Source organism: Myxine glutinosa, chromosome 8 (genome assembly GCF_964187855.1).
Source record: "Myxine glutinosa chromosome 8, kmMyxGlut1.1, whole genome shotgun sequence".
NCBI lineage: Eukaryota > Metazoa > Chordata > Myxini > Myxiniformes > Myxinidae > Myxine > Myxine glutinosa.
In genome coordinates, this window is record NC_136268.1 from 92,901,915 (window position 1) to 92,919,713 (window position 17,799).

Genomic DNA, 17,799 nt, shown 5'->3' on the forward strand with positions numbered 1-17,799 from the left:
AACTGGTTTCTGATTTAAAAGGATATATGAAGTTCTGAATCAAAAACAAAGGTTCTGTAACATTAACAGTGAAATAAAGAATTGTAGAGACCAAATACTTTTGCCATTTTCAACTTATTTTTCGAGAAAATCGAGTTATTTGAAAAAAGTGCAAGGGTGCCAATATTTTTGGCCACAACTGTACCTACTCTGCCAGAGGGAGAGGGTAACAAGCTAATGGCTCACCTGCAATGACCTCCTCCCAAACCCCATATTGTGGAAACATTGGTACTTGCTGGCAATGGAGAGGAACAGGTGGACAAGAAGCAAAGAAACTAAGGGCTAAACAGGCACAATGGATAAAGAACGACTCACAGCACTATGGGAGAGCAGCATAGGTGTATCAAGGTCAAACAAATAGGACAGTAAATAAAACAGGTAATTTCAAAAAGAAAAGTGGACAGAGAAATGTAGAAAATGGAAAATAATGCCTCCGGCCACCGTCAGGTATGGAGACCTAAAAACCTTGAACAGGCACATCAGAAACCATTGGTGCCAAACAAGTACCACGTTGGGCCCAATTATGTTATTTAATACGTTACTTTATGCCTTCTGTTGCAGATATTTGGAGAAAATGGACCAATTCACCTAATCACCCCAAACCACGAGCCACACTACACAAGATATGAAATGTAGACAAACTAATTTTCCTACTTTGCCATTTCAAAGCTGTGCAATTAGTTTTTGTTTGAAATGTCACGATAGAAACTGGGAGATACTTCACCTTTCCAGACAAAGATCCGGCCTCCACCCCCATTGTCCAAGATGAAGCAATCTCCACTTTCAAGCATGCTTTGCTGGAAAGGGTTATTTGCAGAAACTTCAGTCAGTTTCATATCTTCGTTAGCATCAGACACCTTGGCATAAAATAAAACAAAAAAACAAAACAGGCCTGGTTAAATCACGCTCAGACAATGCAAACAAGAGATATATTAACAATAAAAGTAGGATGAGTTGAGCAATGTCGATGTTCCTGCCTGAATGCTGAAGCAACCTTTAGCCGAGGCATTGACGTTAAACATCACTACTATCAAACTTGCAGGATCCAAAATACATTTGAAGAAAAACAAGGATATACTTAGGAAGTAGTACATGGAAGCCAACACTGGGTATAGGTAATCAAGAAAATGGCAAACAAGAACTTACACCAAGTAACTGAGGGTGTGAAGGATTTGCTATGATCAAGCATCCATGACATTTAATACACAAACAAAACATTAACATTCTCTGTACAGAACTCAAATTCCCCCCCAAAAAAATTCTCAGGCAAACATTTTTCCAAAAGGAAGACTACAAATCAACTAGTATGAAAGACTTCAAATGTGTTAACACATGTGGTTAATATTAATGTGACAAGTACTACATGTCATAGTAGAATGACTTTACAAATAGAGCTCATTTGTGGAAAGGAAAGAAAAATAAATACGAGCACAAACACCTATTAAATAGCAAGATAAATTATACAGAAGAGTCCTATTAAGATGATGAATCTCATTAAGCCAAACTACACTTTGCTCAACAAAAGGTCTTCAGAGTACAACAGCAGGGGTGAAGAGGTGATTCCACAACAGACACCCACACGGAGTACTTCCACAACATCGCTACCCAGTCTGCATCCTTTTTTTTTTGTTTTGTATACAAGATCAAGGATTCCAATGATTCTGAAAGCTTTGGCCTCAACAGCGTGAAGCCGAGCTAGGTGTGAGGCAGGAGCACCAGCCCAGAGGGGGGAACAGTATTCCATTGAGCTGCGGATGAAAGCCTTGTATGTGGTGAGTAGCTCAGGTGTGCCAAGGAAGGACTTCGCACGACAGAGGATGCACAGTCAGCGACTGGCTTTGGAGGCCAGCTTGGAAATGTGGTTTTCCCAAAAAAGATCATGGCAGATAGTGAGACCCAAAAGCTTGAGGGACAGAACTTCTTGGAGAGGATTGTTGAGAAAGTAGATGGGAGGGTTTTCCAGTCAGTCCTTTCGGAGACACATTGTAAGAGTGTGAGATTTGTCAGGATTGAAAGACATGTTCCACTTGTTTGACCAGTCTGTGATTTTTGTCCAGGTCTGCAGAGAGTGAGGAGGCTGCAGACTGCTGATCTGAGGGATGAGGAATGGAGCGGCAGATAGTGGAGTCATCAGCAAAGAGATAGAGATGATTTTCCAGTCGGAGAGATCATTGATGAAGACCAGAAATAGCACAGGGCCCAGAACACTACCCAGAACAGGAAGGGGAGATGAGAAATCCATTCAGGGCCACACGTTGCCTACGACCAGAGAGGAAGTCCGCAAGCCATGAGTGGAGATTTCCATGGACACCATAGGAGGAGAATTTGGTGAGCAGCGCTGGGTGCCAGACCGTATCGAAGGCACGTGATATGTCAAGTGAGACAGCTCTGATTTCCTGTTTGGCATTGAGGACCTCCATCCATTGTTGAGACAGCAGAAGCAACATGCCCAGTCGAATGACCTGGTCTGAATCCAAATTGATGATCAGAGATCAAGCCATTGGAGAAGAGGAAAGATTTCATATCCGAAGCAATGATGGATTCCATGACTTTGCTGATAATTGGAAGCAGGCTGATTGGTCTGTAGTTGCAAGGATCTGTTTTTGCACCTTTTTGTGTAAAGCGGTAATGTTTGCCGATTTCCAAGATGCTGGCAGATGACCTTGAGCAAAAGAGGGTGAAAAGAACAGAGGGTGAGATAGAGTGGCAGAGCAGGATTTTTGGACCCGTGGGCTGACGCCGTCTGGTCCAGTTGCAGAATCAGAGTCGAAGTTTGATAAAAACTTCTCCACTTTGTCAGGAGAGGACACAGAGTCCAGGAGCAGTTGGGTTCGACTGGGAAAGGTGGGAACAGAGAGAGATGGGTTTGGGACACAAGATTTGGAGGCAAACACAGAGTTGAGGCATTCGGCTTTGTCACGTGCGGTGTCAACTGTGTAGCCATTTAAGGCAAGGGAGGGGATGGAGGGGGAACAAACACCAGAAACGGATTTGACCAGACACCACCAGGATTTGGAGGAAGGAGACAGGTTTGAGAGTTCAATCTTGTGTGGAGAGATAGTGCTTCCTGGCACTCCTGAGGGTAGACACTTGTTTCGAGCTTGGTGGAAGGAACTGAGATTGCCTTCAGTTGGATTTGCCTTCCAAGAGGCAAAGGCAAGTTGTTTCAGGGCAACTGCCTCACCACAAGATTCAGTGTACCATGGACGGGAGGAAGGGTAAGGCAACTGAAGACGAGATGGGATAAATCTGTGCATGAGAGCGCAGTTTGCTTTGGAAGAATTCCCAGGAAGAATTGATGTCAGAGGCAGTAGAGATGGGAGACCAGTCCAGATGATTGATGGCTGCTTGCAGACCGTGCCAGTCGGCCTGAGTGAAATGCCAGACTCGTCAGCGCTGAGGAGGCTCTCTGAGAATGGCCAGAGAGATATCCACTTTAACCACTTTAACCACAATATCCACTTTAACAAGCACATGATCAGAAGAACCGATTGGAGCAGAAGAGCAGCAGACATTTGCAGGGAAGTTAGTCATAACCAAGTCCAGAAGAGAAGATACTCCATTGACTGAGATCCGTGTCGGGAAATTGACAGATTGTGTCAGGCCCAATGAGTCGCAGAAGTCCTTTGCTGAGGTGCCACGACTGGTGAAAGAGGTACTCACACCCAGCCAGCTGGCATGATGACAGTTGGTCGCCACATATGAGGAAGAGAGTTTGGATGAGTTGATAGAAGTTGGTCCATGTTGTCCGACAGCGAAATGTAAATTGAGTCACTGTTTGGAGGACGGTACAGAACACATGAACAAAAGGTGGGAGCGGAGAGGAAGCCATAGCCAGAGATACTCCTGGGGGTGGGGTGGAGAGAGGGCAGTGCAGGGAGAGTGAGGAAGAGAGTTTTTGATAAAGATAGCCACCCCACCACCAGGACGAGGCTCAGGTCTATCGTACCGGAGGAGGGAGTAACCAGGAAGAGATATTAAGGAATCAGACATCTTGAAGGAGGAAAGTTAAGCAGATTAATTCTGGATTGTCAGAAGCAACCTGAATGGAGACATCAATCAGGTTTGAGTGAAGGCCCCGGATGTTTGAGGTCCATACCGTTAGAGGTATGGAACCGACTTTGTTTGTATTAGAACCGACAATAGTACAACTCGGTGCTGATTAAATGTCGTTAAAAGTGTTGAAGCTGAAGGGAAAGGTGTATGCTGCATGTGTGAAGTGTTATGATTTATGGGAGCGAGACATGGGTAATGAACGTAGAGCAGCAACAAAGGCTGGAAAGGCTGGAAATGCGAATGGTTCGGTGGATGTGTGGAGTATCGTTGAGAGGAAGACAAATGATGAATTGCGAAAGATGATGGGAATAGAGCCTGTGATGGATGCTGTGAAGAGAAACAGGTTGAGATGGTTTGGTCATGTGTTAAGGATGAAAGTGACTGGTTGAGAAGAGTGATGGAAATGAATGTAGAAGGAAGTATAGGATGGGGATTGGGGATGACCAAGAAAGACTTGGCTAAAGGTGGTGGAAGAAAAAAATGCAGGCAAGGGGGTTAAACCAGGGGAGATGCAGAAAATATGGCAAAATATAGAAGATCGTCATGGGGCCCACAAGGCTAACCCCCACTCTAGCAAGGAAAATGGCCTTAAAATGCCTGTTTGTTGTTGGTGCTGATTAAATAACCCAAATAATAAATTTTATACTTATGGGAGAAAAACTAAATTTAAGTGGGTGGTGATTGTGGATGCATTTTTGCTGATCAAATTCTAATGGAAAATATTTTGCTCATTTAATGCTCTCAAAATCATATATGAAACAAACATGAAGCGATGCGATATAGAATTCAGGATGCGGGGGTGGAAATTCCTATCAAGATGACCAATGAATAGCTAGTAAGTAGCACTATACAGTCAGTACTTGTATTGTTGTCCATCACACCGCGGAGCGAAAGAGGGGCTATGGTTTTACCCTCGGTCCGTGTGCGTGCACTGCAATATCTTTATAAAAGTAAGCGTAGGACCGAATTCTAATTTGGTGTGTGGGTGCAACTAGGCATATGGAAGAACCCTATTGAAAATTAGGTCGCCACGTCAAAATCCAAGATGGCTGTCACCATATCTAAACCTTGAGCGCGATATCTTGAAAAATAAATGCCTGAACCTTGAGTGGAATATCTTGAAAAATAAATGAACTACTAACTTCTAATCCAGTGTGTGGGTGTATCGAGGCATAAGGAAGAACGCTATTGAAAATTGGGTCGCCACGTCAAAATCCAAGATGGCCACCTTGCGTCTTCCACTTTGTCAACTCATCACTTCACCGACAGGGGACCTAGGCGTAACGCTTCTTTTCTATGAGTTTCAAATCTTCAAAACAGCAAAAATACATATCTCTTGCAAACAAAGAGCACCTGCTCTGTTTAATGCCATCTAACTTTTTTGTACAACAGACACTGCACTGCTACATCATTGGACTCCCAAAAAATGGACCCTTGCGTGTGCTACTCAGAAACCACAACTTCCATAGGAGAGGAGAGGGGCACATGTCAAAGGCAATGATTATCTTTTACAGATGCACAAATACAGAAGAAAAAAAAAAAGATAAATTAATGATATAAAAAGAAAGCCTTCCACCTTCCATAGTGATGCCATTTTCCTGTTTGAGGTATCTGCACTTGTGTCTACCACTTCTGCATCTGGAAGCTCTGGCATTGGACCCAACACCTGCAAAGACATCTACATCAATAAAAGCAAACCACAACACCGAGAGAAAATGATGTAGAAATAATATGCATGACAAAGGCAATAAATACATCAAGTACTGAAAGGAGTAATAAAAAAAAGAAGAAAAAAAAGAACATCGAATATGGTCGAGGGTTACACTAACATCACCTCGATCAACTCTGGAGGTGCAGATTCTTCCAACAAATTCACATTGCCACGTCCACAGCGTTCATTATCACGAATGCCAGAAGCCATCCGCATCGCCTCCAAACGTTCAAAGCGGTTGCACATTGAACCGCACCACATGTATATATTCTACAGGTAAAGAGGCGAACAGGAAACAAGATTCAGGAAAACTATGCACAGCAAGTATTTATATTCATGGAATATTGCAGGAAAACAAAGGAAAGGTCCAATCATGAATCTTGCACGTTTTGGGGACAATACAAGACAGTGCCCACTTTAAGGCCTTGGGGCTGTAATAAAATTTAATTCATGCTGCCCACTAAGCTGTGCAATCAATCATGCTCTAGTGGTCGAAGCAGCACCATGCCCAATTGGGTCAGAACAAAGAAACTGCCATTTTGTTACAACAAAAGGGGGAAGCTGCATTTCAGGGTGGTCGAAATGAAAATCAGACCAGCATGTCCAACTTCGTATTCACTGTACTTAAAAATTCAGCTTCACATTTAAGTTTAATTCATACAGGGAGTCAAGTCCATTGTTAATTCTTTCATGCCAACTTGACAATTATGCCACACTGACCAATCAGTTTTTCCCCCCAATGTCAATATCCCATAAGCCAGATAATTATTTAACACCTCAATTCTGACTCGACTTTGAGGCCCGAAGGTTTAACCTCCACCTTCTTACTCACTTCTCCCAAATCAATGATGAAGCAGTCCCCTTTGTTGAAGCTGGACCAAGACAGTGGAACTTCATAAGCTCGTACTGAACGCCGACCTTTCAAATGCAGCAAACGTTTCACATCCACTTCATTCGTTTCCACATGCTGAAAGCCTGATGCAACACCACCTGGCTGCAGTTCAAATATGGACAAAGCAAAGGGGACAAGACAAAATGTCTCATGTGAGATGACTAATAGCAGAGTGTTTTGATGACATTACAAATCAAGGTTTTGTCAATCCTTCAACACTTGGCAGTAGCCGAACCAAGTTAGAGCAAAACACAGAAGATTAGAAATAACACTTCACCTTGTACTTTATTCCTCCACGCGACTTAAACAAAGCCATGAACTGTGACGACTCGTAGCCCTGAATCTCACGACGCTGCACTGGATGCCCACCCAGATGGTCATCAAGTTGAACAGCAAAGATTGCTACTGCTCCACGTTCATCTTGAGAGCAATCAGTACCTATAAACACGAAAAATAATCTTAAAGTTGGCACACATTGGTAAAAGTTTTTTATTTTATAAACTCCAAATTTGAACAGCATTGTGGGAGAAGAGGCTTTTTATTGTATCCACTGTTGAGTAGAGGGCTACACTATAGCCCTCTACCCTATTGAAATGTTGGAGGGCCAACATGACAGTAATGGCCAGTCCAACTCAAAAACATTTTGCTCTTCCCCAGTAGCGAAATGTATTGAGAGTTTTAAAACCTATAGGGGTTCATCATCCAGCACCATATCTTTACTTCTTGGATTTCTGATCATGATGGTTTTGGCATTTACACAAGTTGTTTGCCATTGCCTTCTTCGTAATTGTCCGGGCAGTGTCTATACCAGCTGAGTGATCCAAGCTACTGTTCTCCACAAGAAGGCTCTGTCGAGCATCAAGACTTAGCAGCAATTACTGGCAATATGTGCATCGCCATCCACCACCTGGAGGTTAAAATGGGGTAGTGCAAATGGCCCAAGGACTGCACATTGGTTAACAAATGCAAAGGGCATCGCCCTAAACCTAAAGGATTGTTGCCTTTACCAGTTAAACCTTTAGCCTTTGGCTTCAAAACCAGAACCGCATGGCGGATTTAGATTCAGTTACATCCTTCAAAAATTCTCAAGTAAAAAGACTATCACTGGAACACCTAAACTTGTAGAGCATGAAACCATAAAACCTGTTGCTCAAAACAAATGCCTGGAACATGAACAATACATACCCAAACTATTCCCCGTTTCTGACAAGTGAATAAACAGCAAGAGTTATTTATCGACAAGTGAAGATTTTTCATTAACACGTACGTTCACTGCAGACTACAAGTATAATCGTAGTGCCAGGTGTACCACATTCTGCCACAGAGTATTATCGTAGAAAATATTACACTATTGGATTGTAAACAATATTCTGGTGCACAAGATAACAACAAACGATGTGCTGATAGTTTGGTGAACATAAACAACAACAACACATGCATTTTAAGTCCATTTTCCCTGCTAGAGCGGGGGTTAGCCTTGCGCTCCCCATGACAATGTTCTCCATTTTGCCCTATTTTCTGCATCTCTCCTTGTTAACCCCCTTTCCCGCATTTCTTCTTTGACCATCTTTAGCCAAGACTTTCTCGGTCTTCCCCATCCTCTACTTCCTTCTACATTCATTTCCATCACTCTTCTCAACCAGTCACTTTCATCCTTCAACATGACCAAACCATCTCAACCTGTTCCTCTTCACAGCATCAATCACAGGCTCTATTCCCATCATCTTTCGCAATTCATCGTTTGTCTTCCTTTCTCAACGATACTCCGCACATCCACCAAACCATTCGCATTTCCACCCTTTCCAGCCTTCGTTGCTGCTCTACATTCATTACCCATGTCTCACTCCCATAAATGCAGCATACACCTTTCCCTTCGACACTCCCCTCATCAGTACACCACTCAGTTCCCGAAAGTTCTTCCATGCACATCTCTAGCAACCGTTGCTGAGTCCGATCCACATTCTCCATTCAGCATGTCTCCGAGGTAGCAAAATGTTTTCACACCTTCCAGCTTCTCGCCATCTCCAAGATCCAACTCAACATTTCCTCCATCTGCAGCTCCCTCTGTGCACACCTTACATTTGAATGTAGCTGCCACACTGGTTAATGACCCTCTCAGACCACTACATTTTTGATGAACCCACCCAGCGCACATTGTACATGAATCGAGTTCACTCCGACACTCTTCCTGCACACAGCACAAGGCAACTTCCCAGTTCTTTCCACCTCACCACGTGCTTTACCACTTGCCATCACCTTCGTCTTTCCGATATTCACCTTCAGACCTTTTGTCTCCATACATTCCTTCCACTTGTTCATATTTTCCTTCAGTCAATCCATACTTTCCGCAATCAACACCAGATCATCTGCATACAACAACTCCCACGGTAAACCCTCCTTTACGTTCTGAGCCAGCACCTCCATCACAGCTACAAATAGTAGTGGACTTAGTACCGACCCCTGATGCACTCCCACCTCAAACTCACCACTGTTCACGTCTTTACAGCTGTGCACGCTCTTTTGTACATTGCCATCACTACTCTGATCAACCATTCTCCACTCCTAACTTCCTCAATGCCCATGTCAATACTTTGCGTGGAACCCTATCGAATGCTTTCTCCAGATCAACAAACCCAAGAAGCAACTTCTTCCTCTTCTCCATGTACTTCTCCTGCAACTGCCTCACAATAAAGAGCACGTTTGTCGTTGCAATAATTATGTTGGTCAACAAAGCGATGCAATAATCATCACATAATTTGTGTTGCACCATTACAGGTGATATTGAAAATCATTAAAGTGCACAAATACGACATCAGAATAAAGCTCACTTCAGCTCAAATAAGACTAAAGAAGACAGTTACAACATGGAAATAAATGGTTATACCAAATTTAGCTTGCTCTACATGATCCAGGGCATTTGACTGCTGCAGAGTCAGCAGTCACCGTTTAAAAAAAAAAAAAAAAAAAAAAAAAATCAGACGACATTCATTTCAGAGGTTATGTGATGCCCTTGGGGGGAAGAAAAAATAAAAAATAAAAAGATATCTTCGATCACCCACATACTGGTATGATGTATATGCAGATGTAAATGCACTAATGATCACGGACATATTGTGCCGAAGGCCGATTAAAGTTTGTGACCAATTAAGCTTATTTTCAATCAAGATTGCTGGGCAGCAAGCGGCATTGACTTTACATCTCAAATGCTGGGGACACAAAGCACGATACCTTGCCAGAAGAATAGGTCAGACTGCGCGCCACCACTGCGGTTTTTGATAGTGTAAAGGATCAAGTATGCATCTCCAGAAAAGAACTCCCCATGAAGATTGCTCGGAACAGGAACTGGGTGCATTTTTTCCACTCTCCATATTTGTAGCCCAGATTCTTGACCCGCATTCTCAAACGCTGCATCAATATCCATCCTATGCATGGGAAACATATGACAACAGAATTTAATTTCAAACAAATTCAGCAAAAATTATCCCAAACCAATACTGTGTTAAAAAAAATAAATAAAAAAAAAAATCCATTTTTACAATATATATATTGTTGTGGTTTTGGAATAAAGGTTAATTCCCCCTCGTAGGTAGACGCACCAAAACATGAAGCCTCGCGATAGTTCAGTTATTTCTTCGTGAATGTAAGCGTAGTCCTTTCCTGTGTTTAGTTTTGCGTTGAGTAGGCCAGTGAGCTTAGGTGTTCTTTTGGCACTAGCATGCCACGACTGCCACGTGGCAGGCCTGAACAAGTCTAGCGAGGCCGAAGGGAGGAGCTGCAGGAGGAGTGGCCGGTAAGCAACGAGCCGCCAATGGGAGGCGTAGCCTGGAACATTCGGGTATGGTCGGGGCGGAGCCATAAAACCCTGCTCCGAGTCCCCCACCTCAGATGAGTTGAGATGAGATGAGTTCTCAGTCAGTCGTGTGCAGTCAGAGCCGGAGAGTATCGTGAGTTCAAGTGCTGAGTTAGTTTCCTGTGAGACGAGTTCAAGTTCCCTGTGAGGAGTTGAGCTTGAGCACGCACTAGACCGCGCCACAGAGCGAGTGCATTGAATTGTGGTGATCGAGATTGCACACGAACTTTCCCCATGCCCCACGCTGTATTAATCGCGCGCTCGAGAGGACGACCCGTGCCGGGCCACAGACGCGCGATCTCCTCCTGCCTGCCTTCTCCTGCATATGTGCCGTGAACATCAGAGAGCCACTCCAGGCGAGCGACGGCAAAGCACGTGAACTTCTTCTCTTCTTCTCCCCATGTGCGTGAGTAGGCCGTGTCTGGGAATAAGTTAACATTGTTAAGCTTCTGCTCTGTGTCCCCTTTCCTTCATCCTGATCATTGTAAATAATAATAAAATGTGTTATTCCTTTGATTTGACCGTTCTAGTCTTCCATCCATTGGCTTCGCATGGTACGAATAGAACCGCTCGAATCGGGTTCCATAAAAGTAAGCACGAGTCACGTGATACGCATACCGCTCGGGCGTACTCGATTAAGCGTGGCTTGTGCGAGGTTCGGTCCCCACTTTTGTGGCAGCGTGGGTTAAAGGTACGTGTGAAGTTGTCCCGATACCCTTTTTCACGTTTGCTCCAGAAGTGGCGATTCTGCCCCGCGGACACGAAGACCCAGGGGGAAAAAAAGGGGGGTTTAATCCCCCCTTTGTAACGGGAAAGGGCTTCGGGAGATCCGCAACACACACACACACACACACACACACACACACACACACACACACACACACACACACACACACACACACACACACACACACACACACACACACCTCTGCTATCGAGTTTCTTTGCTATCGCGTTTCTTTGCTATCACGGCTACCTAAAAAACTGCACAACACACGACTATCACGCCCCAAATACGCGCTATAGCGCACCGGAAATGGTGGAAAGGGTGCTGCGTCATCACCAAGCGTGGGGAAAGAAATCAAGGGAAATCGAGAAGAGGAAGAACTTAACTTACGCTCAGAAATTCGAAATTGTGCAGTGCGAAGTGTTGGAAAGAAATTTGGGATAAATGAGTCAACAGTGCAAGGTATTGATCAAAACCGTGATTATCGTAGAAACGGACAAGATTTAACATTTAACAGTGAAGCAAGGTGCTCCTTTATTAATACGGCTCTGGCAGGTTACGAGGAGCAGCATCATGCCAACGTCAAATCACCGAATTCTTACGGCCAGATTCGGCGTCAGAACAAGTCTAATCGGGGGACATTAGGGTAACCGCGGGGGGGGGGGGGGGGGGCACAAACTGCCGTTCGAGACCTCAATCTATGATGTAAATGCTTGATAATAAGAGTTTGCCGCCAACAACCAACACACCAACCCAGTTCCAATTTAAAAACATGCTGCAAAGTCACACACACACACACACAACCAAGTTTGGCGCCAAAGGCTTGGCTTGCGGGGGGCGCAGCCCACGAATTCCCCCCCCCCCCCCCCCCATGACGCCGACCCTGCTTGCGGCGTCGCAACGAGGCACAGCCCTGTCTTTGACGAGCCCTCTGACGTTGAGCGCTTCTCTGGTGCTTCAGCTGACGCAATCCTGGACGAGTTAGAGGCACGTAGGGATGGTCAATAAGACCACCCAAGCCTCGGAACCTACCCAACCATCTGAGCCCCTCATCGTCCCCAAAAAGGTAAATAAAATGGTAAAAAAGTACTTTTTTAAACCATTTTATTTTTATTTACATATTGTGATTCTTGTTTTAATGTTTCTTTATATGTTAATGTTTCTTTACATGGTAGAAACACTTGGTTAAAAAAGTGGCAAAAATAGGTTAAATATGTGGTCAACTTGGGGGTCCTGGCACCAATTAGAATTATTACCATACGTTCTTCAGTTCGGCTATCGCGATTTCGGCTAACGTGCACCGATAGCGGCACCAATTAGGCGCGATAGTCGAGGGTTGAGTGTATATTGTTGCGGTTTTTATAACCCTCCACTTTGTAAATATTTGTAATAATCCCTTATAAATAATCCCCTGTAAATATTCCCACTTTTGTGTAAAGATCAAAGGTCGCACCCTAGTTAGGTCATATTGCAACATGTAGAACACCATAGGATCTTCTTTAGTTATTTCATTAGTATGTGTTCTAGTTAAGGATCTGTTTCCAATAGTTGAATCTGCGTTGTATTCATTAAAGAGTAGGCCCTTAAAGTTCCTTTCAACATCAGTGCGAGTGGTCTTCTATCCCGCAAGCCGCCATAAGCCACGTGGCAGAGTTGGAGAAGGGGGAGGAGTGCCAGGAATGAGGCGTGGCCCACCAACGCACCATCAAGGGGCGGACCAGTGAGCCCTCACAACCAATCAGGGCCGAGGCAGCTCACCGATTGGCGTATCCAAAAAGGCAAGCGGCTTAATACGCGATCGGCCAATATAAGCGGCCGCGTGGGACTACTCGGAGATGAGTGATATGGGAGAGGACGGCAGACGTGGAATACCCGAGTGGTGAAGGAGTCCTGCTTGCCGTTGTCACGGACCATTGGAGGCGCACAACTGGCCGAAGGCTAAGGGTCAATTTATTACATACGCCGCATCCCAGTCTTTCCCACCCCCCCCCCCCCCCCCCCGCGATATAATTGTCCGCACGTTAAACGCCACGCGAAGCTGCCGGCCGCTCGTTGCCGCGGTACGAGTGAACACCCGGAGCGTGGACCTGAGCCGGACCTCACTGCCTACCTACCACCTGCCCGGACCCTTCTCTTCCTTCCCACCAGCCCTGCCATTCCATCCTTTCGTGTAAGTCCGTTTGTTCTGTCCTGGGAGTGATAATATAAGTGTATAAGGTTGCCCTATGTCCTTTTATTTCCTTCTTTTGTATATTCTTGCTGCCTTTTGTTTCCTCGAGTGTTGTATAATAAATTCTGTGTTCCTTCTTATTCTTTGGGTTTTCCTCTCATCCGGTCGCTTTAGTCTTTTCCCAATTGAATACCGGTGGCACAATATAGGAACCGCTTAGAATCGGGTTTAGACTGCCGCTAAACGGCTCGAGCTTCGGATTGCTAAACCGCTCGGCAATATTCCATCTTGTCCGTGGCTCGGGCAGGAGTATCGCCCTGCTTCCAAACAGGAGCGCGATATCTTCTAAGGACTCGGACGGCCAGCTTAATAGACGAGGGGATTAACCCCCCCTCTGTAAGGGGAGCGCCATAACCCGAGATCCGCAACAATATATATATTGCCCGTCTACTCACCCATTCCCAGACGTGTGATCACATCACCCCCGTCCTTTACAAGCTTCACTGGCTCCCAATCCCCCAGAGAATCCAGTACAAAATCCTCCTCTTGACATACAAAGCCCTCCATAACCTGGCCCCATCCTACCTGGCTGACCTCCTCTCCAGACACACACCCGCAACCTCCGCTCTGCTGGTACCAACCTCCTGACCCCTTCCATCCGGACCAAATTCAGATCCTGGGGGGACAGGGCCTTCTCCATCGCTGCTCCCACCCTCTGGAACTCACTACCTCACACCATCAGACACTCCTCCTCACTCACCACATTCAAAACATCACTAAAGACCCACCTGTTCAACACTGCATTCAACCCACAGCATTTAACCCCTGACTATCTCTTCTCCTTCTCCCTCCTTTTGCTTTAAATATTTCCCTATTGATTCTTGTCTTTTTGCAATTGTTTTCATGTATTGTTATGCATTATGTTTTCCACTCTGTCAAAGCGCCTTTGGGCTTCTTGAAAAGCGCTATACAAAATAAATGAATTATTTTATATATATATATATATATATATATTGTTACAGATACGACTTTGATGGTATGGTGGGCCGAGCGGGATGGCCGCCGTATCCGTACAAGTTACCCCGATTGCACCCGGGGTTGACTAATCGCGCTATGCTAGACCAATGAAGGAAAAAGAAGACACCCGGCTGGGTTATAATGACACAATACGACACCAGGGGTTCAGTTCTCAAGACCTCCGGAGGAGGTTATATTAAGGCGGAAGGTTAGATTACAACTACAAGAGGTACATCATAGGAAGACAGGCACTTAGACACAACCTTATATTATTCCCGACAGACCACAGAGAAACAGGACAAAAACTGACTCACACGGGGTTTGATGGCTAGGAAAGGCAGATAGCGATGGCTCAAGGTGCACTCTTGGCTCAAAGCAGGGTACACGGTTCGGTCCAGAGATGCGGGGAGGTCTCGTCGCAGCGCTCAGAGGCGACGTTCTTTCTCAGGCCTCTCCAAACTCAGGCGCATCTGTTTCAGCGCTCGCAGGTCCGTCTTTCTCCAGCTGGGGGCGAATCTGACGTCACGTCCGGCAAGCGGCTGCGTATATCCGGCGGGGAGTGACACGCCCTCGGCTCGTTAGCTCCGCCTCGTGGAATCGGCACGTTGCTTCTCATTGGGTGCGTGCGGGGGGGGTTACTGGCTCCGCCCCTGACGAGGAGCTGACAGCCAGCCCCTTCGGGGTAACCCCGTGGAGCGCATGGTCTGGAGCTAATCGAGCCGGTGTGAGGACGCATCCTCCCCCGCTCCGCCGCCATCTCCTCTGTTGTTGTTGTAATTGTTGTTGTAGTTGTTGTTATTGTTGTTGTAGTTGTTGTTATTGTTGTTGTTTGGGGAAGAAGATGGGAGGAGGTATGGGAAAGGTCCTAAACTCACTACTGGTGCCATATAATCACATTCTGGTGCAACGAAGAGTCATAATTAATGGAAACGAGGCCTTAACTGACATAGATTAAGAATAACTAGGAAGATGTCCGAAAGTTGTCTACGTGTGGTGCGGTGGACCTGGGCACGACATTTAATGGGGGAATAAGGGGAAGGTCGGCTCTACTGATTGTTATTTACATGCAATGGGACTAGGGAATGGGGGACTGGGGAAAGTTGGGGAGTATTGGAGAAAATAGGGGAATATTTACAAGCGGATATGGAGGCCAAATTCCATATTCGCAACATTGCACCCTTCTCTACCCTCGGGGCGTCCCGACCCGATAAATTTTTACCTACTTTAGTGTGGCACGCAATGTAGTTCCCTCTACTATTAACTCTACCCTGAGTGCGACAGTTTTACAGATATTCACAAATGAGTAAATATGTCCCCCTGCGACGTTGCACCCTTCTCCTCACAGAAACACACCCACAGGATAACCGAATCCGGAAAGAATTCGCAAACTAAACATACAGCCGGTAGGGAGCATTATTTACACGACTACGCTGCTATTTACACTACGATCCAGGACCTGTTTTTGGAGGAACACATGCAGATGTTATGCATAGAGAGAGCGCGCTTGCCAGCATCGATACACCAACCCACGAGTGCTCTGTGGCCGACGGCCTTTAATAACGTGCAGAGCACCCTTTCCCAGCATCAAAAGCACCACCCCACCACACAGTCAGCACCATCCGGTGCAGTCACCATTGTTCATGGGAATAAAAATAAATTCGACAACCCCTAACCCTGCAGGTGTCTCTTGCTCTTCGTGTGGCCTTCAGTGGTGTTAACTATTAGTGGTTCACCTGTATGGCATAGGTGCCACGTCGACCCATAGGTCCATCAACGGGTGGTGCTTGGCCGCAAACGAACTGCGGTCCATTGTGGGTGGCCACAAACATTGCGGTCCATATGGTGTATCGATCCAGGCAGCCAACAGCGAAAGTGCAGGCCCACAACTGCGTAGCCAGCACCTCTCTCTCCTCTCTCTCTACCCCAAAGCCAGATCCTCGGAGGCGGGAGACAAAAGAAGCAGACAAGTGAGTAAGGTGGTAAGGGCGCAAAAGTGCACGCAATATAAGGTAATGCACACTGGCGGCACATGGGAACCAGGTGAGACAGGTACGTTCCTATCGTACGCCCCCCCCCACCAGGTAACCTACATGGCCCCTCCCTTACCCCTTACTGTATCCACACAACACAACACCACTCATAAACATCTACTTTACAAATCAACAAACATCCCTACTGTCTTCCCCGTTCCTCCCATATACCAAATTCGTCTTCTCTCCCTCCTAACCAATCAAATTTGCCATTTTCAACTGAACATCAAAATTGGCCATCACCAATTCATCATCAGTCCCTCCTAGGGAGGGAGAGATGGAATCACCCCAATGTCTCATCCACGTCGTGATGCGTCTCACAAATCCTCACAACAATTCTTACTTCCTGCAACACAAAACAAAGAAAACACAGGTGTGGAGTCATCATCACCACAGGTAAGTGGCTGCGTATGGTGCGACAGGTTCATTAATCCTAACTATTTCCTAAATGACTTTATCAACTTTACACTACCCGGGGTCTTTCTCCGGCCAAACCATTGGCCCTCTTACACTATGGGTTCTAAAAACCAATTCCCATTGGCCAAACTGTGGTGCTCTTCAATTTGGGGTCTCACTCCCCCGATTCATCTCCCGGTGCCCTCGTACAATTTCTGGGCTGCGGCGTGTACCTCTCCCAGTGGGTCTACCCACCTGCACACCTCCACCACTGCAGTTGCCTCCGAGCTTACCTGCTCCTTACCCTAACCTAACTACCTGGGGAAGGCCCTCTGGCGCTCTCCCCACTCGGTGCCCTCTCTGGCACTGGGCTACCCGGGTCCATCCTCCGGATCCTCGGGCCCCATCCACAACTCTACCGGCTCCCAGAGCCCACCTGCGGCCTCACCTGGCCGACATCCTCACAGTGGTGGAGTGCCCAACCAACTACACACACTAACAGGCTACACGCCCAGCCATTTCCACAACACTAATGCACCCATCCATGTACCATTCTTTCACCCGCACCACAAATGCCAATATCCAACCACAATTTACCTGTACCCTCTACCTAACACTTACACTACCCGCCCCGGGTATCCGTGATGGGGGTCCACTCTTCCCCCATTCACACCTTCACACCATGCACACCACTCCGTACCACTTACTCCAACTCTCTCCACACACCTGTATTTGCACACCTGTGCTCTCACACCTGGTGCCACCTGCACCCTTCTCTCCCCAAGCGCATTCGCGCTGATCCACACACTCACTACTCACACACTGCTCCACACACCTGTCCAGTTGCACACCTGTGCAATCACACCTGTTCCATCCTCACACACACACGGCATCATCTCATCTAACTACTC

At 46.1% G+C, this 17,799-nt stretch overlaps 1 protein-coding gene across 1 annotated transcript in view; it reads right to left on the bottom strand.

Moving 5' to 3' along the window:
• LOC137432713 (gelsolin) overlaps positions 1-17,799 on the bottom strand; it is a 59,648-nt gene that overhangs the window by 34,080 nt on the left and 7,769 nt on the right. The window contains exons 2-7 of the mRNA XM_068124845.2: positions 9,927-10,120; positions 6,976-7,136; positions 6,639-6,800; positions 5,930-6,076; positions 5,672-5,761; positions 764-896 (exon numbers count right to left, since the gene is read on the bottom strand). Of these exons, the coding sequence (XP_067980946.2) occupies positions 764-896; positions 5,672-5,761; positions 5,930-6,076; positions 6,639-6,800; positions 6,976-7,136; positions 9,927-10,119 (886 nt within the window). The 5' untranslated portion in view covers position 10,120. The remainder of the gene's footprint in view (positions 1-763; positions 897-5,671; positions 5,762-5,929; positions 6,077-6,638; positions 6,801-6,975; positions 7,137-9,926; positions 10,121-17,799) is intronic.